The following is a 23,585-nucleotide window of genomic DNA, read 5'->3' on the forward strand; positions in this document are numbered from 1 at the left end:
TAATTAAGAACTTACACTTCTAACAATTTCTTGGGTAGTAAAGTTTATAGAAATCATTCCAAAGAAACTTCACGTTTTAAAGGAGGCATCAAAATATACACATTAAGGAAGATCAAATTTTATTTTATTTTTCTTTTTGTGAGGAAGATCAGCCCTGAGCTAACATCTATGCCAATCCTCTTTTTGCTGAGGAAGACTGGCCCGGGGCTAACATCCGTACCTATCTTCCTCCACTTTATGTGGGATGCTGCCACAGCATGGCCTGACAAGCGGTGCGGAAGTGCGCACCCAGGATCTGAACCCCCGTCTGCCAGCAGCGGAGCTTGCACACTTAACCATTATGCCACGGGAGCAGCCCAAGGAAGATAAAATTTTAAATAATAGAAATAAAGGTTCTAAAAGACTGCTTTGATAGATCCATTTTTTGTTTTGGTTTGGATTTTATTGGTACAGGGTCATGAATTGTTGCCTAAAGTTGTATGACTGGGTTGTGAAGTAAAGCATATGGGCAGATTTTTAAATTCAAATATTGTCTGCTTTGTGCCAAGTGCTGTCTTACGCACTACTGGTGCAAAGCCAGACTCCTAGATGTCCCTGCTCTCGTGGAGGTTATATTCTAGGTGGTGGAATTAGGTAATAAACATTGTCACGTGGTTATCATTCAGGAGTATAAAAAGGGTGGGGAATACTATTTTAGGAAGGATAGTCAGGGAGGGCTTCTCTGAGGAGGTGACATGTAGAGCTCTGAAGGGAATGAGTGAGCAAACTTCCACTGTCTCAGGGAAGAATGTTACAGGCAGTGGGAACAGCAAGTACAGAGGCCCTGAGGTAGGTGCACGTCTTGTGTGATCCAGGAATAGCAAGGTGGCTGGAATGCAGTGGGTCAGTGTAGAATATATTAGGTAATGGGAAGCCAGAGCACACAGGGCCTTGTAGACCATTCTAAGAACTTTGGCCTTGACCCCGAGTAGAAGGGGAACTTGGGGAGAGTTTTGAGCAGAAGAAGGACATAGTTCCAGTGGGCAAATATATAAATGGGGAGGCAATGTTAATTAGCAGTTACAATAGTTTCTCTAGGTAGACTAATGGGTTGAAATCTCAGCCTTGCCATTCATTAGCTGTGTCCTTAAGTCATTTCACTTCTCTGTCCCTTAGTCTCCTCATCCATAGAAGGGGGATAAAAACACTCCCCAGCTCATAGGATGTTTTTGAGGATTTAGTAAGCAAATATATCTAAATGTGCTTACAACAATGCCTAACATTTAGTAAGAGCTCGATGAATATTAGCACATAGCAAATTAAGAGGGGTTTAGAAAGAGTGGTAGTTTTCTTCACTTGTTCACTCTCGTCCAACTTCATTTTCATAAATTTTTTTTTTTTTTTTAGCTTTTCACGTGCTTGATAGGTCATTAGTGACTCTTCCTACTAATTTGGGTGTGTCCAGCCAATACAAATCAGTGGAGTTGAAAATATCTGATTTGACAACCAGTACTGACTAGGATATTCCCTTGGAAGCAAGACTCATCACATCAAATAAAACTTTAGGTCTGTGGCATTGTGTTGTATTAATTGTTTTGCTTTTTGGAGGCCGTCCCTCAAATGTGAGAACTGAGATCTCTAGAGTTCAGCTGGAAAAGCTGTTTTCCTGGGCTCTAATCACAGCACTTAAACTTCTGCTGCCTGACTACCTGAGAGTGGGCTGATTGGACTTGAAGATCTCATCCTATTACTCTTAACAAGATATTAGGATAAGGTCAAATGGCTACAGCCGTAGGCTCTGTCTTCTCATTTCTGTCTCTGCTCCCATAGCCTCATGACTTCACTATTCCCAAGACACTTAGCTAAACCTGGAGAATGAGTATTTGAGATTAGGGATTGTCTTACATATTTGTTTTCTATTGTATATGGTAGAGTTCTTAATATTTGATGAACTTAGTGAAAATTCATTTCCTTGGTTTTAAAAACATTTTTTTAAATTGCAGTATAATTTACATACCATAAAATTCACCCACTGGAAGTGTATAATTTTTGGTAAATTTATAGAGTTGTGCAAGTATCATCACAATCCAGTTTTAGAATATTTCCATCTCACCTAGAAAGTTTCTTCTGCCTCTGTAGTCAGCTTCTATTCCCATTCCCCCCCTCCCCAGAAAACCATTGATCTGCTTTCTGTCACTATAGTTTTGCCTTCTCTAGAAATTCCAAATTAAAAGAAATTGTATAATATGTAGCCTTATGTGTTTGGCTTCTTTTACGTATCATAATACTTTTGAGGTTCATCCATGTTGGTGCATGCATTAGTAGTTCATTCCTTTTTATTATTGAGTAATCTTTTTATTTTTTATCCATCCCCAGTCAGTGGACATTTAGAATGTTTCCAGTTTTTAGCTATTATGAATAAAATGATAAATAAAACTTGTCCATACAAGTTTTTGTGTGAATATTTTAATTTCTTCTGGGCAAATACCTAGGTGTGGAATTACTGGGTAGTATGCTCAGTTAAGTTTATGTTTAAGAAACATTTCAGTTTTTAAGAAACTGAAACTTTTCCAAAGTGGCTTTATCATTATTAGTTCCTACCAGTAGTGTTTGAGGGTTCTAGTTTTTTTTACCCTCTTCACAAATATTTGGTATTGTTAGGCTTTCTATCTTAGCCATTTTAGTGGTATCTCATTGTGGTTTTAATTTTCATTTCCCTACTGACTGATGCTGTTGAGCATCTTTTCATGTGCTTATTTGCCATTCGTGTATTTTTTTCTGGTGAACTGTATAAAAATCTTTTGCCCATTTTTAAATTGAGTTTGTCTTATTGAGTTGTAAGAGTTCTTTATAAACTCTGAATAAAAGTCATTTATCAGATATATGATCTACAAATATTTTTTCCCAATCTGTGGTTTATCTTTTTTAATGGTCTCTTTTGAAAAGCAAAACATTTAAACTTTGATGAAGTCCAGTTTATCAAAGTTTTTTCTTTTATGGATTGTGCTGTTGGTGTCATAGCTAAGAAATATTTGTCTAGTCTAAGGTCACAAGATTTTTCTCCTATGTTTTCTTCTAGATAGTTTAGTACTTTCATTTAGGTCTAATATCCATTTGAATTAACTTTTGTGTTTGGTATGATATAAAGGTCTAAAGTTTTGTTTGTTTGTCTTTAATATGGATATCCAGTTGTTTCAGGACCATTTGTTCCAAACACTGTCTTTTGCCCATTGAATTATTTTGGTACCTTTGTTGATAATCAATTGATCATAAGTGTATGAGTTTATTTCTGGATTCTCTGTTATGTTCCATTGATCACTATGACTATCCTTATGCCAGTACCACACTTGATTTGACTACTGAAGCTTTTTAAAAATTTTTTGTTTATTGCAGTAACATTGGTTTATAACATTGTATAAATTTCAGGTGTGCATCATTATACTTATGTTTCTGTATAGATTACATCATGTTCACCACCCAAATACTAATTAGAACCCATCACCACACACTTGTGCCGAATTATCCCATTCGCCCTCCTCCCTCCCTCCTTCCCCTCTGGTAACCACCAATCCAATCTCTGTCTCTATGTGTTTGTTTGTTGTTGTTATTATCTACTACTTAATGAAGCTTTATAGTGAGTTTTCAAATTGGGTAGTGTGAGAACCAACTTGGTTCTTTTTCAAAATTAAGTTGGGGAAGTTCTTTGTATTCCCAAATAAATTTTAGAATCAGCTTATCAATTTCTACAAAAAAGTGTGCTGGGATTTTGACAGATTCCACTGAATCTATAGATCAATTTGGGAACAGTTGCCATCTTAACAATATGATCTTCTAATCCATGAACATAGTATAGCTCTCTATTTCTTTAGGGCTTCTCTCATTTCTCTTAGCAATGTATTGTAGTTTTTGGTGTACAGATCTTGCACTTTTTTTGATAAATTTATTTCTAAATATTTTATTTTTTTGATGCTATTAAGAATGGAATTTTTGTTTTCTTAATTTCATTTTTTTGGATTGTTACTAGTGTATAGAAATATAGTTGATTTCTGTATTCTGATTTTGTGTTTTGCATCTTTACTACATTTGCTTATGCTAGATTTTTTTTGGTAGGTTCTTTAGGATTTTGTACGTATAAAAATTGTGTCTTCAGCAAATACAGTTTTACTTCTTCCTTTACCGTATGTATGCTTTTAATTTCTTGCCTTATTCCATGGGTAGAACCTCAGGTACAATGCTGAATGAAAGTGGCAAAAGTGGACATCTTGCCTTGTTCCTGATCTCAGGGAGGAAGCATTTAAAGACTTATCACTAAGTAAGTTTTTTTTTTTTTTTAGATATCCTTTGTCAAATTGAGGAGTTTCCTTCTATTCCTTGTTTGCTGAGAGTTTTTATCAGGAATAGGTGTTAAGCTTTTGTTATATGTTTTTTCTTCATCTATTGAGTTGATGAAATGGTTTTTGTTCTTTATTCTTAATGTGGTATACAGATCTTCCCCATCTTACGATGGGGATACGTCCTGATAAATCCTTCATAAGTTGAAAATATCGTAAGTTGAAAATGCATTTAATACACCTAACCTACTGAACACCATAGCTTAGCCTAGCCTACTTTAAATGCACTCAGAACACTTACATTAGCCTACAGTTGAGCAAAATCATCTAACACGAAGCCTATATTATCATAAAGTGTTGAATATCTCATGTAATTTATTGAATACTGTACTGAAAGTGAAAAACAGAATGGTTGTATGGGTACAGAATGGTTGTAAGTGTATCGTTGTTTGCCCTTGTGATCACATAGCTGGCTGGGAGCTGCGGCTCACTGCTGCTGCCCAGCATCACAAGAGAGTATTGCACCACATATCACTAGCCTAGGAAAAGATCAAAATTCAAAGTTTGAAGTACGGTTTCTACTGAATGCATATCGCTTTTGCACCATCGTAAAGTTGAAAAGTCTTAAGTTGAAACATCGTAAGTTGGGGACCATCTATACAGTTAATTGATTTTCAGATATTAAACCAATCTTGCATTCTTGGTATAAACTGCACTTAGTCCGATGTAAAATCATTCTTATATGTTTCTGTATTCGGTTTCCTAAGGATTTTTGCATCTGTATTCATGAGAGATACAGGTCTGTAGTTTTCTTGTGATGCCTTTAACTTGGGTATAAGGGTACTACTAGCCTTACAGAATGAGTTGGGCACTAAACCCTCTTCTATTTTGTGGAAGAGTTTGTAGAGGATTGGTATTATTTCATTAAATCAAATAGTTCTCAACAGGGGGTGATTTTTGCCTCTCATGAGACATTTGGCAGCGTTTGGAGAAATTTTTGATTGTCAACACTGGTAGAGATACCCTCTAATGAGTAGAGGAGAGGAATGCTGTTGAACATCCTACCAATGCACAGGACAACCTTACAACAAAGAACTATCTGGCTCAAAATGTCAGTGATGCTGAGGTTGAGAAACTGTGCTTTAAATATTTGGTATAATTCCCCACTGAAGCCTTGTGGGGCTAGACTTTGCTTTGTGGGAAGATTTTTTATTTATTAATTCAGTTTCTTATAGGTCTGTTCAGATTTTCTATTTCTTCTTGAGTCAGTTTTGGTAATTTATGTCTCTCTAGGAATTTGTCCATATCATCTAGTAGTCTCATTTGTTGGCATAAAGTTGTTTATGGTATTCCCTTGTAATGAATGCTTTGATTCCTCTCAGTTCGACTGTGATGTCCCTTCTTTCATTTGTAATATTAATAATTTATGTTTTTTTCTCTTTCCCAGTTGAGCTTTCAAAGAATCAACTTTTGGTTTTCAGTGATTTTTCTGTATTCTATTTTATTGATTTCTGCTGTAGTTTTTTATGAACTCTTTCTTTCTGCTTGCTCTGGGTATAGTTTGTTCTTCTTTCTCTAGTCTTTCAAGGTAGAAGCTTAGGTTATTGATTTGTGATCTTTCTTTCTTGTGTAGGCATGTATAGCTATAAATTTCTATCTAAACACTGCTTTAGCTACATCTCCTAAATTTTGGCATATTGTGTTTTCATTTTCATTCAGATCAAAATATTTTCTAATTTCCCTTGTTATTTCTTCTTTGGCCCATTCGTTATTTAGGAGTGTGTTACTTAATTTCTAAATATTTGTCAATTTTCTTCTTTTGATTTATAGCTTAATTCCATTGTGGTTAGAAAACTTTATATAATTTCAATTTTTAAAAATTTTTTGTGACTTATGATCTAGCATTGGCTTATCCTGGAGAATATTCTATGTGCACTTGGGAAGAATGTATATTTCCCTGTTGTTGGATGGAGTGTTCTATAGATGTCAGTTAGGTCAAGTTGGTTGATAGTGTTGTCTCGTACATCCTTGCTGATTTTCTGTCTAGTTTTTCTTTCTGTCGAGAGTGGGGGTACTGAATGTCCAACTATTATTTTTGAATTGTCTTATTTTCACCTTAAATTTTGTCAGTTTTTGCTTCATGTATTTTTGGACTCTGTTGTTAGGTGGATGCAATATATGTTTATAATGATCATATCTTCCTGATGAAGATATGATAAGAGGCACATAAAAAGTGCCTCTCTTTCTCTGTTAACATCTTTTAAAGTCTATGTCTGTTGTCAGTGTAGCTACTCCAGCTCTCTTACGGTTACTTATGGGTGTATCTTTTTTCCATTCTTTTAATTTTTTTTCATCTTTTTTTGTTGTACTAAAATACACGTAACATAAAATTTACCATCTTAACCATTTTTAAGTGTATATCGTTCAGTGGTATTAAATATATTCATAACATTGTGCTACCATCACCAACCATCCATCTCGATAACTCTTTTGATCTTGTGAAACTGAAACTCTATCCTCATTGAGCTGTAACTCCACATTGCCTCCTTCCCCCTAGGCCCTAGCAACCAGCATTCTACTTTCTGTCTTTATACTTTTGACTACTGTAAGTACCTCATATAAGTGGAATCATATGGTATTTGTCTTTTTGTGACTGGCTTATTTCACTTGGTATAATATTTTTAAGGTTCATCCATATTGTAGCATTTCCTCCCTTTTTAAGGCTGAATAATATTCCATTGTATGTATATACCACATTTTGCTTATCCATTCGTCCATCATGTTTTAGCTATTGTGAATAGTGCTGCTGTGAACATGGATGCACAAATATCTCTTCAAGATCTTGCTATCAGTTCTTTTTTTTTTTTAAGATATGACCACATTTGTACCCCAAGCCAGAGAAGCAGGTCGTATGGGCTACTTCATTTGTACCTCCAGGGTCTCAGGTGCCACACTGCCATCTGACCATTTTTTTTTTTGAGGAAGATTGGCCCTGAGCTAACATCTGTTGCCAATCTTCCTCTTTTTCTTTTTTTTCTTCAAAGCCCCAGTACATAGTTGTATATCCTACTTGTATATCCTTCTAGTTCTTCTGTGTGGGATGCCACCTCAGCATGGCTTGATGAGCGGTGAGTAAGTCCGTGCCCAGGATCCAAACTGGTGAACCCCGGGCCGCCGAAGCAGAACGTGCAAACTTAACTGCTACGCCACTGGGCTGGCCCCCCTGCTATCAGTTCTTTTGGTTATATACCCAGAAGTGGAATTGCTGAATCATATGGTAATCCTATTTTTAATTTTTTTGAGGAACCACCATACTGTATTCCATAGTAGCTGTATCATTGTAGAGTCCCACTAATAGTGCACAAGGGTCCAGTTTCTCCATATCTTCTCCAACACTTGTTATTTTCTGTTTTTTTGATAGTAACCATCCCAATGGGTGTGAGGTGGTATCTCATTGGAGTTTTGATTTACATTTTCTTCATGATTAGTGATGTTGAGCATCTTTTCATGTGTTTATTGGTCATTCGTTTATTTTTGGAGAAATGTCTATTCAAGTCCTTTGTCTTTTTTTTTTTTTTATGAGGAAGATTGGCCCTGGGCTAACATCCGTGCCCATATCGCTCTACTTTACATGGGACGCTGCCACAGCATGGCTTGACAAGCGGTGCATTGGTCAGCGCCAGGGATCCGAACCTGCGAACCCTGGGCTGCCGAAGCGGAGCGTGTGAACTTAACCGCTAAGCCACCGGGCCATCCCCCTTTGTCCATTTTTTCAATTGGGTTGATTGGGGGTTTTGTTGTTGAGTTTTAGGAGTTCTCTATATATTCTGGATATTAATCCCTTATCAGGTGTATGATTTGCGAATATTTCTTCCCATTTTCTAGGTTGCCTTTTTACTCTGTCAGTAGTGTTTTTTGATGCACAAAATTTTAAAATTTTCATGAAGTCCATTTTGTTTATTTTTTCTTTTGTTGCCTCTGCCTTTAGTGTCATATCCAAGAAATCATTGTCAAATCCAATGTTGTGAAACTTTTGCCCTATGTTTTCTTCTAAGAGTACATTTAGGTTTTTGATCCATTTTGAGTTAATTTTTGTATATGGTGTTAAGTAAGGGTTCATCTTCATTCTTTTTTTTGTGTGTGTGAGGAAGATCAGCCCTGAGCTAACATCTGCCAATCCTCCTATTTTTTTTTTTTTTTTTTTTTGCTGAGGAAGACTGGCCCTGGGCTAACATCCGTGCCCATCTTCCTCCACTTTATATGGGACACTGCCGCAGCATGGCTTGACAAGCGGTGTGTCAATGTGTGCCCAGGATCTGAACCAACGAACCCCCGGCTGCTGCAGCGGAGCATGTGCACCTAACTGCTTGCGCCACCGGGCCGGACTCTCAACTTCATTCTGTTGCATGTATGTGGATGTCCAGTTTTCCCAGCACCAGATATTGAAATCCTTTTATTTTTTTTATTTTTTTATTTTTTAAAGATTTTGTTTATTTATTCCCCCCCCTCAAAGCCCCAGTAGATAGTTGTATGTCTTAGCTGCACATCCTTCTAGTTGCTGTATGTGGGACACGGCCTCAGCATGGCCGGAAGAAGCTGTGTGTCGGTGCGCACCCGGGATCCGAACCCGGGCTGCCAGCAGCGGAGCGCGCACACCTAACCGCTAAACCACGGGGCCGGCCCAGAATCCTTTTATTTTTAATTTGTTTGCATCTTTGAATCTAAAGTGTCTCTTTTAGATAGCATATAGTTGGATCTTTCTTTTTAATCCAGTAAATATTATTTTTTTGCTATATTATTTTTAACTTTATTATTTTTATATTTGTTATAAGTATGTTTATTTTATTTACTTATTATTTTGTCAGTATTATTATTTACAAAAATAGGCAATGGATGGATTTGCCTGTGGGTTGTAATTTGCTGCCCCTGGTCTAGAAGGATTCTCAAGAATTCATTCCATATATCTATATCCTTATTAATTGAAAGCAATGTATATATTTCTTTAGCAGAACCCAGTCAATGTGGACTACTTTGAAGTAGTCCATAATTTCCTTTAGTAAAGTGTTTTAATTGACCCATGCCTTCCTACCTTCTCCTTTGTCATTAAAATACGTGAGAAAATATGCCGTCTACCCATAGAAGAGTTGACAGTGTGAGAGTGTTACTTCTCTTGCCCAGCTGGGCTTAGTGAAGCCTTAGCACTGGTTAGTGTTTATGGCACCATCAACAAAAGTGCGAGAATTAAAACTGGAAAAGAGGATAAGAGGTGTAAGAAAAATGGGGTTCAGAAATTAGGGCTGTAGAGAGGTCTGTTAGTACCTCTCTTACCTTCTGCAAAACCAAGTGTCAAAACTCCAGTCAGAGGCTCTACAAGTTGAACTATCTTCGCTGTCCTTGAGGTAGATTACCATCTTAATAAGCAGCAGTACAGTGAAGAATTTGTTGTAACATTATTTTCACATCCCAGGAACTGAGCATATGAACAGTCCTTTGATATGATTATAACAATTCCATAGAACAAATCTCTGTTTCCATTGAGTCTCCTATGAGTGTATGTTTTCATTAGAGTTGAGGAGAGGAGAGGAGAGGTTTGGCAAATGATTTGCCTCTACCATGAAGCTGAGACCGTGTTCCAACTCCCTCTTTCCCAATCCTGTATTCCTCTCAGAATTCTCAGACACTTCTAAATCCAACAGGCCAGGCAGTGGAAACATGAAGGAGGTAGACAGGTTAAATGTGTAGGTTTGAATTCTGTTTAGGTGGTGGTGAGTGGAGACAGAGCCTGGGGAACTCCCTGATTGGGCAAGATTTGTCCCTAATCTTCATGCCGGGGCCTGGGCGGTTACCCTCAATAGCCAGAATGGTGCTGGAGAAGAGGCCAAAGCCATAGATTCTAGTCTTGTTAGTGCTTGTAACTCACTGTGTAACCTTGACAAGCTCCTTATTCTCGATGTACAGTTTTTCAGAAGTGAGTTTGTGTAATGATCTTGCTGGTCTCTCCCAAATCAATATCAATATCACTCCATCATCAGGCTTTAGTCCACCTTTCTAGTCATTCATTCCAGAGTTATTGAGCATTTACTATATGATGAGAACCTTTATCAAGACCTGGGCAGCAGAAAGGTGTGGAGAGGAACACTATTCTAAGTTTGTTTTATACACTTGCATATGCATTGGGCAGAAGCTCGGTTTTTATCTCTGAACTTAGTCTGGTGTCTAGCATATACTAACTGCTCAATAAGTGTGTGTTACATGGACAAATATCCTATTCTCATACACTAGGAATCAGGATTCTAGTGCTAAATATGGTCTATCAGATTTTCATTGCAACAAAACAATTTGAAAGTCTCATGAGTTTTGGCCTAATTTTTCAAGATCTGCAGGTGGTTTCCTGTTCTACCTGTGGAACTCTGAAAAATGAATTTTAGCTTATACATTTCAATATATAGTTTTCGTGCCTAAAAGCATATGGCAACAAAAACTCAACATACAGTGACTAGACAGGAATTCCATAAAAACTTGCATAAAACTATAGAGGCTCTATCTGGGACTACTGAAAGCTATTGAAAACTATTAAAAAAAAAAACTATTGAAAACTACAGAAAATACAGTTATGCAATGAATGTCACAGAATATCTTTGTACTCAAAGTGGTGCTGTTGAAAATTAGATAAATTTACTACTATTTTATTTGCACTTTTAAGTCTCAATTTATTTGGTTATTCCAAAAATTTGATTAACTTGTTCAGATATAGGCCTCTATATCATAGCAGCATATATCAGACCAGTCTTTCTGAAATCTCAGAAAACCCACTTGACCATTTTTGCAAATAAGTATTCAGTAGTAAGCATTTTGAGAGAATATCTTCCCCCTACACTCCAAAAAACCCCCCAAAAACCCCACATTGTCTACTCAAATGGACCTTGTCGATGAGCTGAAGAATTTCTTTTTATCCTAAAGTTTTTGCTGTTCCTTATGTTAAAAAACAATGCCTAACCTAGTCATTTAGACAAAATGTCTAATTATAAAGCCCTACAGAACACAAAGCTCTGCTTATCAGATTGTCTCAGAAGATGAGATGTTGAGTGATAAATTCTTCTGTTGTCCCATGTCTGCTTAATTATTCAGCTTTTTTTTGGCTGAGGAAGATTCGCCCTGAGCTAACGTCTGCTGCCAATCTTTCTCTTTTTTCACTTGAGGAAGATTCACTCTGAGCTGACATCTGTGCCAGTCTTCCTCTGTTTTGTATGTGGGTCGCTGCCACAGCATGGCTGACGAGTGGAGTAAGTCCATGCCCAGGACCCCAACCCACCAAAGCAGAGTGTATGGAACTTGAACCACTTGGCCAGGGGGCCGGCCGCTATTCAGCTTTTTAATTGGAGAATCATTCTCTGCTCCCTCCCTTTTTTATTTTAATAGGAAACCTCCATTTTAGAGGAATACAATATCAATTGGACTCAGAAGCTGGGAGCTGGAATTAGTGGTCCAGTTAGGTAAGAAACCTATGTGCAAATTATGACAAAATTGCTCTGAAAAGGGCCATTTGAAATACATCTTAAATTAGAAGCATCAGCTATGCCAGATTTGTAAAATAGCCTAAATTTAACAAGTGGAGGTATTTATGATAGGCTTTTCCTCCTCCATTTAGAAATATATTTAAGTGACCAAGTCACATGGTCTGTGATAGACTCATTTAAGATGTCAATACTGTGGAGTCGCTGTGAGAGTCACCTGTAGCCAGCAGAGGCCATTATTTCTTTCTTGGCCAGCCTCCAGTTGATTTCACGTGGCTCAGGATCTGAGGCCTGTGAAGGGTGGGTGAGATGCTTCTCTGCCTTTCCACCTGCTAGCCCTGGGGGCAAGTTTATTCTGATGAACCTGGATATATTCTTGTTTAGAAGGACAATTTTCAAAGAACAAATTTGTTAAATTAGTTTTCACTGTAACATAGATGATTTCTGATTGAATTTTTTTCTCCCAATCTAGAGTCTGTGTGAAGAAATCTACCCAAGAACGGTTTGCACTGAAAATTCTTTTTGATCGTCCAAAAGCTAGAAATGAGGTATGGTCCTTTATTGCCTTGACTTGCTTAAATATTTGAAGTGCCTAAGAATTATTCTTTTTATAAGTAAGGCAGCTTCCTGGAGAGAATGCAGAGATGCACAAAGAGTTTTATGTCCACACTTATCCCTTTTCCCTATTCAAGTTATCATCATAAAGCAGTCTTCTGTCTATCAGTACCAAAGGCTGTTAGTCTTATTTCCCGTCAGCCACCTCTTGCTCTTTTTCACTTAATGTGATTCTTGTACCCTGAAGTTTTCAGGTTTACTTCAGCTTTTGCTTATTGGAAAAGGTCCTTGAAGAGTGGAGATAAAATAGTACAAAGAGGGTCTGGTGAAGCATCTTGAAAGTGTGCTGGCGGGCTGGCCCCGTGGCTTAGCGGTTAAGTGCGCACGCTCTACTGCTGGCGGCCCGGGGTTCGGATCCCGGGTGTGCACCAACGCACCACTTCTCCGGCCATGCTGAGGCCGCGTCCCACATGCAGCAACTAGAAGGATGTGCAGCTATGACATAAAACTATCTACTGGGGCTTTGGGGGGGGGAATAAATAAATAAATCTTAAAAAAAAAAAAAAGAAAGTGTGCTGGCTGCACGGGGGCTCTGAGGATGGGTTTCTAGTTTTTAAAAATAGACATTGTGTCAGATTATCTGGATGTGGTGATGACATGTTAATAACATGTGCAATGAACAACTTTTGCTTAGAGATATATGAATAATTTCTGAAATAAAATGAATTATTTGCCAAATTTTTCATTTGCTAATAGATAGGACAGTAGAAAGTAAATCTGTTGTTGAGGTTTTATTCATGGAAAGAGCATTAAGGAGATAATCTGTATATGAAAAGAAATTTTTTTTTTTACATAATTCCAAGTGATAAAGTTTTTTTTTACTGTAATAGTTTATCCCCTTGTGCCTAGTGTGGTCAGTTTTGGGGGGAAGTTTGGAGAGAAAATGTTGGCATCCCCTATGTACAGAAACATTTCCTCTGTTCTCTTTAAGGTACGTCTGCACATGATGTGTGCCACACACTCAAATATAGTTCAAATTATTGAAGTGTTTGCTAACAGTGTACAGTTTCCTCATGAGTCCAGCCCCAGGTAAGACTGCACAGGGTCATCATCACATGCCCATCTCTCCATATGTAGGCCAAGGTGTAGTGGGGTCTTCCTCTCTTTTGTGCCCTCTCTCTCCCCACCCCTTTGTCTCCTTCCCTCCCTCCCTCTCTGCCTTGGCACCCTCCTCCCCCGCTTTCTCTTTCTTCTCTCCTTTACTTTTTTATTTTTTATTTTTTTTTATTATTTTATTTTATTTATTTATTTATTTTTTTTATTGGTTTATAACATTGTAAAAATTTCTGGTGTACATCATTGTACTTCTATTTCTGCATAGATTACATCATGTTCACCACCAAAATACTAATTACAACCCATCACCATACACATGTACCAAATTATCCCTTTCACCCTCCTCCCTCCCCCCTTCCCCTCTGGTAACCACCAATCCAATCTCCGTCCCTATGTGTTTGTTTATTGTTGTTATTATCTACTACTTAATGAAGGAAATCATACGGTATTTGACCTTCTCCCTCTGACTTATTTCACTTTGCATTATACCCTTAATGTCCATCCATGTTGTCACAAATGGCTGGATTTCATCGTTTCTTATGGCTGAGTGGTATTCCATTGTGTATATATACCACAGCTTCTTTATCCATTCGTCCCTTGATGGGCACTTAGGTTGCTTCCAAGTCTTGGCTATTGTGAATAATGCTGCAATGAACACAGGAGTGCATGTACCTTTGCAAATTGGTGTTTTCAAGTTCTTTGGATAAATACCCAACAGTGGAATAGCTGGATCATATGGTAGTTCTATCCTTGCTTTTTTGAGGAATCTCCATACTGTTTTCCATAGTGGCTGCACCAGTTTGCACTCCCACCAGCAGTGTATGAGAGTTCCCTTCTCTCCACATCCTCTCCAACACATGTTGTTTCCTGTCTTGTTAATTATAGCCATTCTGACGGGCGTGAGGTGATATCTCATTGTAGTTTTGATTTGCATTTCCCTGATAGTTAGTGATTTTGAACATCTTTTCATGTGTCTGTTGGCCATCTGTATATCTTCTTTGGAGAAATGTCTGTTCAGGTCGTTTGCCCATTTTTTAATTGGGCTGGTAGTTTTTTTGTTGTTGAGATGCATGAGTTCTTTATATATTTTGGAGATTAAGCCCTTATCAGAAGTATGGTTTGCAAATATCTTCTCCCAATTGTTAGGTTGTCTTTTCGTTTTGTTGATGGTTTCCTTTGCTGTGCAGAAGCTTTTTAGTTTGATGTAGTCCCATTTGTTTATTTTTTCTATTGTTTCTCTTGCCCGGTCAGATGTGGTGTTTGAAAAGATGTTGCTAAGACCGATGTCGAAGAGCGTACTGCCTATGTTTTCTTCTAGAAGTTTCATAGTGTCAGGTCTTACATTCAAATCTTTAATTCATTTGGAGTTAATTTTTGTACATGGTGTAAGGCAAAGGTCTACTTTCATTTTTTTGCATGTGGCTATCCAGTTTTCCCAACACCATTTGTTGAAGAGACTTTCTTTTCCCCATTGTATGTTCTTGGCTCTTTTGTCAAAGATTAGCTGTCCATAGATGTGTGGGTTTATTTCTGGGCTTTCGATTCTATTCCATTGATCTGTGTGTCTGTTTTTGTGCCAGTACCATGCTGTTTTGGTTACTATAGCTTTGTAGTATATTTTGAAATCAGGAAGTGTGATACCTCCAGCTTTGTTCTTTTTTCTCAGGATTCCTTTAGCTATTCGGGGTCTTTTGTTTTTCCATATAAATTTTAGGATTCTTTGTTCTATTTCTGTGAAAAATGTTGTTGGAACTTTGATAGGGATTGCATTGAATCTATAGATGGCTTTAGGAAGTATGGACATCTTAACTATGTTAATTCTTCCAATCCAAGAGCACGGAATATCTTTCCATTTCTTTGCGTCGTCTTCAATTTCTTTCAGAAATGTTTTATAGTTTTTGGTGTACAGATCTTTCACCTCTTTGGTTAAGTTTATTCCTAGGTATTTTATTCTTTTTGTTGCAATTGTAAATGGGATGGTATTCTTAATTTCTCTTTCTGCTACTTCGTTGTTAGTATACAGAAATGCAACTGATTTTTGTATGTTGATTTTGTATCCTGCAACTTTACCATATTCGTTTATTACTTCTAAAAGTTTTCTGGTGGATTCTTTAGGGTTTTCTATATATAAAATCATGTCATCTGCAAATAGTGACAGTTTCACTTCTTCCTTTCCAATTTGGATCCCTTTTATTTCTTTCTCTTGCCTGATTGCTCTGGCTAGGACTTCCAGTACTATGTTAAATAGGAGTGGTGACAGTGGGCATCCTTGTCTGGTTCCTGTTCTTAGAGGGATAGCTTTCAGTTTTTCACCATTGAGGATGATATTAGCTGTGGGTTTCTCATATATGGTCTTTATTATGTTGAGGTACTTTCCTTCTATCCCCATTTTATTCAGAATTTTTATCATAAATGGATGCTGTATCTTGTCAAATGCTTTCTCTGCATCTATTGAGATGATCATGTGATTTTTATTCTTCATTTTATTAATGTGGTGTATTACGTTGATTGATTTGCAAATGTTAAACCATCCCTGCATACCTGGAATAAATCCCACTTGATCATGGTGTATAATCTTTTTAACGTATTGTATGCGATTTGCTAGTATTTTGTTGAGGATTTTCGCATCGATGTTCATCAGTGATATTGGCCTGTAATTTTCTTTTTTTTGTGTTGTCCTTGTCTGGTTTTGGTATCAGGGTAATGTCAGCTTCGTAGAATGAGTTAGGGAGCTTCCCCCCCTCCTCAATTTTTTGGAAGAGTTTGAGAAGGATAGGTATTAAGTCTTCTTTGAATGTTTGGTAGAATTCATCAGGGAAGCCGTCTGGTCCTGGACTTTTATTTTTGGGGAGGTTTTTGATTACTGTTTCAATCTCCTTACTCTCTCTGCCTTGCCCCCCCCCCCCCCCCCCCCCCCGCGCTTTCTCTTTCTTCTCTCCTTTACTTTTTATTTTGGAAAATTTCAGACATTTGTAAAAGCAGCCAGAAGTATGTAATGAATCCCCAAGTACCCATCACCCAACCTCGACAGTATCAACTCATTGCCAGTCTTGTTTCATCTAAACCCCACCCACCCTCCTGGCCCCCTGATTATTGTGATTACTTTCTCTTTTTTAAAAAAGCATGTAATGTGGAATTAAAACAGATTCTATTTCAAATTAGTGAAAGGGAACCAAACATTCTAGGCAGTGTCTTAGAGGTTGATATGGGAAAAAGCCCTGACGGCTTAATCTGACATTCCTTTTAAAGGACTAAATCAGTATTATTCTTTTAGCCACCAAGTATCTGGCAAGCCCATTGGGTGGCATTCTAACTCTCTTCCAGGGAATTCAAAATTAAGTAAGGTATGGTTTCTGTTGAGGGGACTGACATGTAAACCTATCATCATTGCAATATGATAGGCACCGAGGAGAGGCATCCTTAAAATATTTTGAACTTACAAAGGAGGAGAGCTGCTAACTGTAGGCTGGGGGGTGAGATGTCTCACAGAGCAGTGATGTGGAGGCTAGGACTTGAAGGTGGTGGGTAGGAGTTTTCCAGGTGGAGATATGTAAAAACAAGTGGGAAATCAAATGATTATTTCTTACAACTGTGCTCTGTTGGTGAAAGCATTTGGATGGAAGCTGGAAGCATTTATATCAAAGAATGGTAACTGAAATTCAGATTTTTTTTTAAAACAAGATGAAAATTTTTGCTTTTATTTAATAGCTGTGTAACCCCGTCCAGCTGTCTTGCTGGGCATGCTACTGGTCACAGAACACTAGTGGAGTGGGAGCGGGGAGTGGAGAGAGAGACACACACGCATGCACACACACACAGAATGAGAATGAATAACCAGGACAGCCCAGCACCCAGCCAGATAACTACACAAAGTCATATTCTGTTTTCAATTCACTTTCAGTCTAGCTGCCCTAAAATATATATACAAAACATGTCACTTAAAAGATCACCCCCTCTTTAACAAGTTCTAGTCACCCTTTAACAAGTCATTCTTTAAGAAGATCTAGTAATGACAAGTATAGTATCTTCAAAAGGATCATTGTCTTCAAAACTAATTCTTTTACTTCCATTTTAGCTTCTTAGAAAGTTTTAGGTCAGGGATATTCCTTATCCTTAGTGTCTTGTTGGTAGTGACAAGGGTTCTAACTCAGAGGGGCTTGGTAGGACTACACTTAGGAAGTAGTTACACACTTTGTAGGTGAGGTATCTTTAGGTTAGCTACTTGATGTTTCAGTTTTTTTTTTTTTTTAACTTAACAAAATCAAATGCTTTCAAACAGGGCTCGACTCTTAATTGTAATGGAGATGATGGAAGGGGGAGAGCTATTTCACAGAATCAGCCAGCACCGGCACTTTACAGAGAAGCAAGCCAGCCAAGTAACAAAGCAGGCAAGTTAACCCCGGGTACCGATCAAACCGCCAACAGTGTTGGTTAACAAGCACAATTTCATTGGGGGGAATAAAAGAAAGCTTGAAGAAAAGCTCTATTTGATCTCTCATTGCCTGCTTTGTTATGTAATCAGAAAAGATGCCTTGACAGGAGAAATGTGAAAATGTGACCCCTTTTTTTCTTTGGGGGGGGACTGTATTCTTAAGTGGTTGTCAGTTGTTTGTCTATTATCAGATTTAAATAAACTCTGGAAGGAAGGTAATCTTACTCCTTTGCAGTCTGTAGATATTTTAGACATGCAGCTTCCAAGCACTGTTATTGGACTTTGAGATAAAATGCTGCTGATACCACCTGAAAGATTGTATGGTATAAACATATGTTCTAAGACAATTGTGTATATGATACTTTTTGCTTATGAGTCATCTTTCTCTCATCAGATTTTAATAGTATTCTGTAGTATTATTATTAAAATCCTGTAGTATTTTAATAGGTCTTTGTAATTCTGGGTTATTCCTGATTATATTCTCTCTATTTTGACATCACATTTTATTGCTTAGAGAAATGGTTTATGTCACAAACAATACTAGGAATCCACTGGAAATAATAACCTCTTGAGGAGGTGAAAAGCTAAACCCTCAAGGCTTATTTTGAGGCCAAGCGAGCAAGGCAAAGAAAAGCAGGAAGCATAGCACAATTGCTTCTTAATAAAAAATTCTTTCAAATTTTCCATGAGCCTCAAGCATTTTTTGATGCCTCCTTTCTGGTAGGGAGGAACTAATATTTGGAATACCAAGACAATTCCATACTGAGAGTTGAAGAACAGGTAGAATTTGTTCTTTCTATTTAATCTAAAAAATTACACCTTGTATTTTTCAAATGTTAGGACTAAAGGGTGAGCTCTGATACTCTTCTGTAAAATAAAAACCCTTCAAATCCACCTGAACAGGCAACGTTTTCAACAAGTGGGATGAGCAAATTGGAACATCAGGTGGAAAAATGTGAGCTGCTTTCCGTTTTTCTTGAAGGCAGAACTTGAAGTTGAGCTCTCTGGAGAGTGCCGTTCTCCCCAGAGCCAGGTGGTAGTACCTGCTGCCTGCTAGGGGAGCCCAGGCCTGCTGCAGACTGCCTTGCACAGTGTTTGCTCTGCAGTGCTTGTCACCTCAGATGAATGCAGACGGAAGCATTTCATTTTTCCCATTTCGTACAGGATTTAACTATCAGTTTATTCTGACAAAGAACTGTTTTACTGTTGTATTTTTCTTTTTGTTTAACAAAATACAGGTTGCAGTTAAACTAAGCTTAATTCATTTCTGTTTCTTGGTACACAGTCTTGCTTAATTTCTGCTTTAGAATTGAAAACTGACGATAGTCTTAATTGACTTAATTAAGGATCATTTTTTTAACGTCCTGCATTCTCTAAACCAGGGGCATTGAAGAGTTATCTTTTCTAAGATGTGGTTGCTCCATTATGTCCTTTTCCAGATAGCTTTGGCTCTACAGCACTGTCACTTGTTAAACATCGCACATAGAGACCTCAAGCCTGAAAATCTGCTCTTCAAGGATAACTCTTTGGTGAGATGACTTGCTTTTCTGCATTTTAGTGCTGCCGATTTCAACATAGTTCAGGAATGGGTGTGTAGATGTGTATGTTTTTGGAGTGCTCTGAATCCATGGTGAAGAGCTTACTTTTCCTACTTGTTCCCTTGCTAGAGGCTCAGAGAAATTGTATCATACCCTGGCATTGATAATTTTAGATGATACAGATATGTATTTGTAGGACTTAAAGTTTTGGATATTATTTGGAGGGACTTTGGGAAGGGTTATATGCTATTATATATGCCGTTATATATTACCTTGAAACTCAATAGTTGTATTTGCTGTTAACCCTGATAAGGTGTGTTTTCCTCTCCAGCCTCACCCCTTGCACCATGTCCCATCACATAAGTTGCTCTGGCTATCATGAAGCTAATGTTAAGAGTGAAGCAGCATCCTGAATTGAGGAGAGATAATGGGCCAATAGATAGAGTTAGGGGACATTTGACTGAATTCTTGATTTCAGTGCTGCCTTTATAAGTTATAAAACAAGGCTAAGTGTGAGTGTAAAAATTCCTTACTTCTGTATTACTAAGAACAATTCCTTAATATGAACCATTGTCGCCAGACCTGAGGATGTGCTACTGATTGGCTCAGGTCTCAGCCAGTAACTCATGAGAGTGCAAGGTAACATGTCTTGCTTTTGGATTTTCCTTTAATGTTTACTGAGAACTCTGGAGCAATGACTCCCATTTGTTTTATTTCAGGATGCCCCAGTGAAGTTGTGTGACTTTGGATTTGCCAAAATTGACCAAGGTGACTTGATGACACCCCAGTTCACCCCTTACTATGTAGCACCTCAGGTAAGCATGTGCTGTTTCTGCCATAAGATGTATCATTAAGCTGCCTGTAGATTCTTGTTTCTTTTGTTCTACAGCACAAGTAGGCGTGTATTACAAATGGGAGGGGGAGAACTCAGCTTCAGAAACCAACAAGCTGCTTAATTTGGGGTAGGCATTTTATTCTTTTAAAATCAACTTTATTGAGGTATGATTTGTATACAATAAAATACTCCTACTTTAAGTGTAGTTTGATGAGTCTTGACAAATGGATACTCCTGCATGATCACCACCACAATCAAGATAGAAAACACTTCCATCACTTTAAAAGCTGTCTTGTGCACCTTTGCAGTCAGTCTCCTCCCAACTTAACCCCTAGCCTCGGGCAACTCACTGATCTGCTTTCTGTCATTATTGGTTAGTTTTGCCTGTATAAAATTTCATAAGAATGGAATTCCTGTAGCTTTTGTGTTTCACTTCTTTTGCTTAGCGTGTTTTTAAAATTCATCCATGTTGCTGCATGTATCAGTAGTTAGTTCCTTTTTATTGCTAAGTAGTATTCTATCATATGACTAAGCCATGTTTGTTTATCCATTCACTGACTGATGACCATTTTGGGTTGTTTCCCATTCTTGGCTGTTAATGAATAAAGCTGCTAGGAACATTCATTTACAAGTTTTGGGGGACATATTCTTCCCCTCTTACATAATATCTTTTTCCAAAATGGTTGTACCATTTTACTTATGCACGAGTAAAGTATAAGAGTTCCAGTTGCTTTGTGTTCTTAGCACCAACTCACGTTTGTTAGTATTTATAATCTTAGTCATTCTGGTAGGTACGTAGTGTTATTTCATTATGGATTTAATTATAGCATTTTCCTGATAGCTACTGTTGTTGAGTATTTTTTCATGTGTTTTTTGGCTATTCTGTTGTGAAATATGGGTACAACATTCTGTTGTGAACTATGGATACAAATATTTTGTCCTTTTTTTGTGTTGGTTTTGTAATTGAGGTATGAGAATTTTTTATTGTATTCTGGATACGAGTTCTTTGTCATATATATGTATTAATTTTTTACTGCTTTCTGTAACAAATTGCCACAAACTTATTGGCTTAAAACAACATGCATTTATTACCTTACAGTTTTGGAGGTCAGAAGTCTGAAATGGTTCAAGGTGTCAGCAAGACTGTGTTCCTTTTGGAAGCTCTAGGGAAGAATCCATTTCTTTGCCTTTTCCCGCTTCTAGTGGCTGCCCACATTCTTTGGCTTGTCGCATCTTCCATTTTCGAAGCCAGCAGTGTAGCTTCTTCCAATCTCTCTTTCTAACTCTGACGCTCTTGCCTCCCTCTTATAAAGACCCTTGCGATTACATTGGATCCACTTGGATAATCCAAGATAAACCCCATTTCAAGATCCTTAGTTTAATCAAATCTGCAAAGTCCCTTTGATGGGGTCCAGGGATTAGGACATGAACATTTTTGGGAGGCCATTATTCTGCCTACCACATATGCATTATGAATATTTCTCTTAGTCTGTGGCTTGCTTTTCAATTTTCTTAATGGTCTTTTCAATAGCAGAAGTTTTTAATTTTGGTTGAATCTGAGTCACCAATTTTTTTTTTGATGGTTAGGTTTTTTGTTCCTGTCTAAGAGGTCTTTCCATACCCATGGACATGAAGATTTTCTCATGTTTTCTTATTAAAGGTTATAGTTTTAGCTTTAACATTGCAGACTGTGATCCATTTGAGTTATTTTTTGTGTATATGTAACAATCAGGGTCAAGTTTCTTTCTTTTTTTTTTCTTTTTGGATGTCAGGTTGTTTCCACATCATTTGCTGAAAGACTATCCTGGCATCATTGAATTACCTTGCAGTTTTGTTGAAAATCAATTGACTATATATGTGTTGGTCTATTCTAGATTCTATTCTGTTTATTTGATATATATGTCTATCCTTACGGCAATATCATCTGGATTACTGTAGCTTTATATTAAGTCTTGACCTTAGGTAGTGTAATAAGTCCTTCAAATTTATTTTTTTTCCAAATTGTTTTGACTATTCTGGATCCTTTGCATTTCTCCATAATTTAGAATTCACTTCTCTATAACAGAAAAACCTCTTGGGATTTGATTTGGATTGTGTTTGATCTATAGATGAATTTGGAGAGAACTGACATCTTAATATAAAATCTTCCGATCAATGAAAATGGTATTTCTCTCTATTTATTTAGGTCTTTTTCTTAGAAATGTTCATATTTCTTAGTGTATAGGTCTTATACATATTTTCTTAAATTTATTCCTATATTTTATGTTTTTAGATGCTATTGGAAATATTTTAAACAATTTCATTTTCCAATTGTTTCTTGCTAGTTTATAGAAATACAAATGATTTTTGATCCCTTGTATGCTGGGATTTTACTAAATTCATTTATTAATTCCAGTAGATTTTTTGTAGATTTGTTAAAATTTTCTACATACAAGATCATGTCATCTGTTAATACGGTTTTACCTTGTTCTTTCCAGTATGTTTGCCTTTTATTTCCTTTTTTTTTAAAGTATTTATTTATTTATTTATTTAATTTTTCCCCCAAAGGCCCAGTAGATAGTTGTATGTCATAGCTGCATGTCCTTCTAGTTGCTGTATGTGGGACGCGGCCTCAGCATGGCCGGAGAAGCGAGTCGGTACGCGCCCGGGATCCGAACCCCGGGCCGCCGGCAGCGGAGCGCACGAACTTAACCACTAAGCCATGGGGCTGGCCCTTGCTTTTATTTCTTTTCCTTGCTTTATTGTACTGGGTGGGACCACCAGTTGAATATGATGAGAGCAGACATCCTTGCCTTGATTTTGATGTTATAGAAAAAATGTTCAATCTTTAACCATTAAATATGATATTACTATTATGTTTTTTGTAGATGTCCCTTATTAGTTTGAGGACGCTTCCTTCTATTTCTAGTTTACTGAAAGAGAATAAGTTAAAATTTTGTCCAATGCTTTCCCTGCATCTATTGAGCTGATGATATATTTTTTCTTCTTTATTTTGTTAATATGATGAATTAATTGATTTTCAAATGTTATACCAATCTTACATCCCTGGGATAAACCTCGCTTAGCCACGATATATTATCTTCTTGCCTGATTTGATTTGCTAATATTTTGTTAAGGATTTCTGTGTCTTTTAACAAAAGGGATATTGGTCCATAATCTTTTCTTGTAATGTCTTTGCCTAGTTTCAGGCTATCAGGGTAATGCTAGCCTTATACAATTAGTTGGGAAGTGTGTCCTCCTCCTTTATTTTCTGAAACAGTTTGTGTAAGATTGGTATTTGGGAGT

The 23,585-nt window shown here is 37.3% G+C and overlaps 1 protein-coding gene across 5 annotated transcripts in view; it reads left to right on the forward strand.

Moving 5' to 3' along the window:
- The window catches only part of MAPKAPK5 (MAPK activated protein kinase 5), a 42,617-nt gene that overhangs the window by 1,535 nt on the left and 17,497 nt on the right, over positions 1–23,585 (forward strand). For 3 of the 5 annotated variants that reach the window (XM_058531439.1, XM_058531435.1, XM_058531436.1), the window contains exons 2-7: positions 11,730–11,803; positions 12,297–12,372; positions 13,371–13,468; positions 17,775–17,887; positions 19,371–19,456; positions 20,185–20,280. In XM_058531439.1, the coding sequence (XP_058387422.1) occupies positions 11,730–11,803; positions 12,297–12,372; positions 13,371–13,468; positions 17,775–17,887; positions 19,371–19,456; positions 20,185–20,280 (543 nt within the window). Of the gene's footprint in view, positions 1–11,729; positions 11,804–12,296; positions 12,373–13,370; positions 13,469–17,774; positions 17,888–19,366; positions 19,457–20,184; positions 20,281–23,585 lie in introns of all 5 variants that reach the window. The other 2 variants (XM_058531437.1, XM_058531438.1) reach the window with 1 other exon arrangement.

The sequence above is a fragment of the Diceros bicornis genome, chromosome 35 (assembly GCF_020826845.1).
Source record: "Diceros bicornis minor isolate mBicDic1 chromosome 35, mDicBic1.mat.cur, whole genome shotgun sequence".
NCBI classification, from domain to species: domain Eukaryota; kingdom Metazoa; phylum Chordata; class Mammalia; order Perissodactyla; family Rhinocerotidae; genus Diceros; species Diceros bicornis.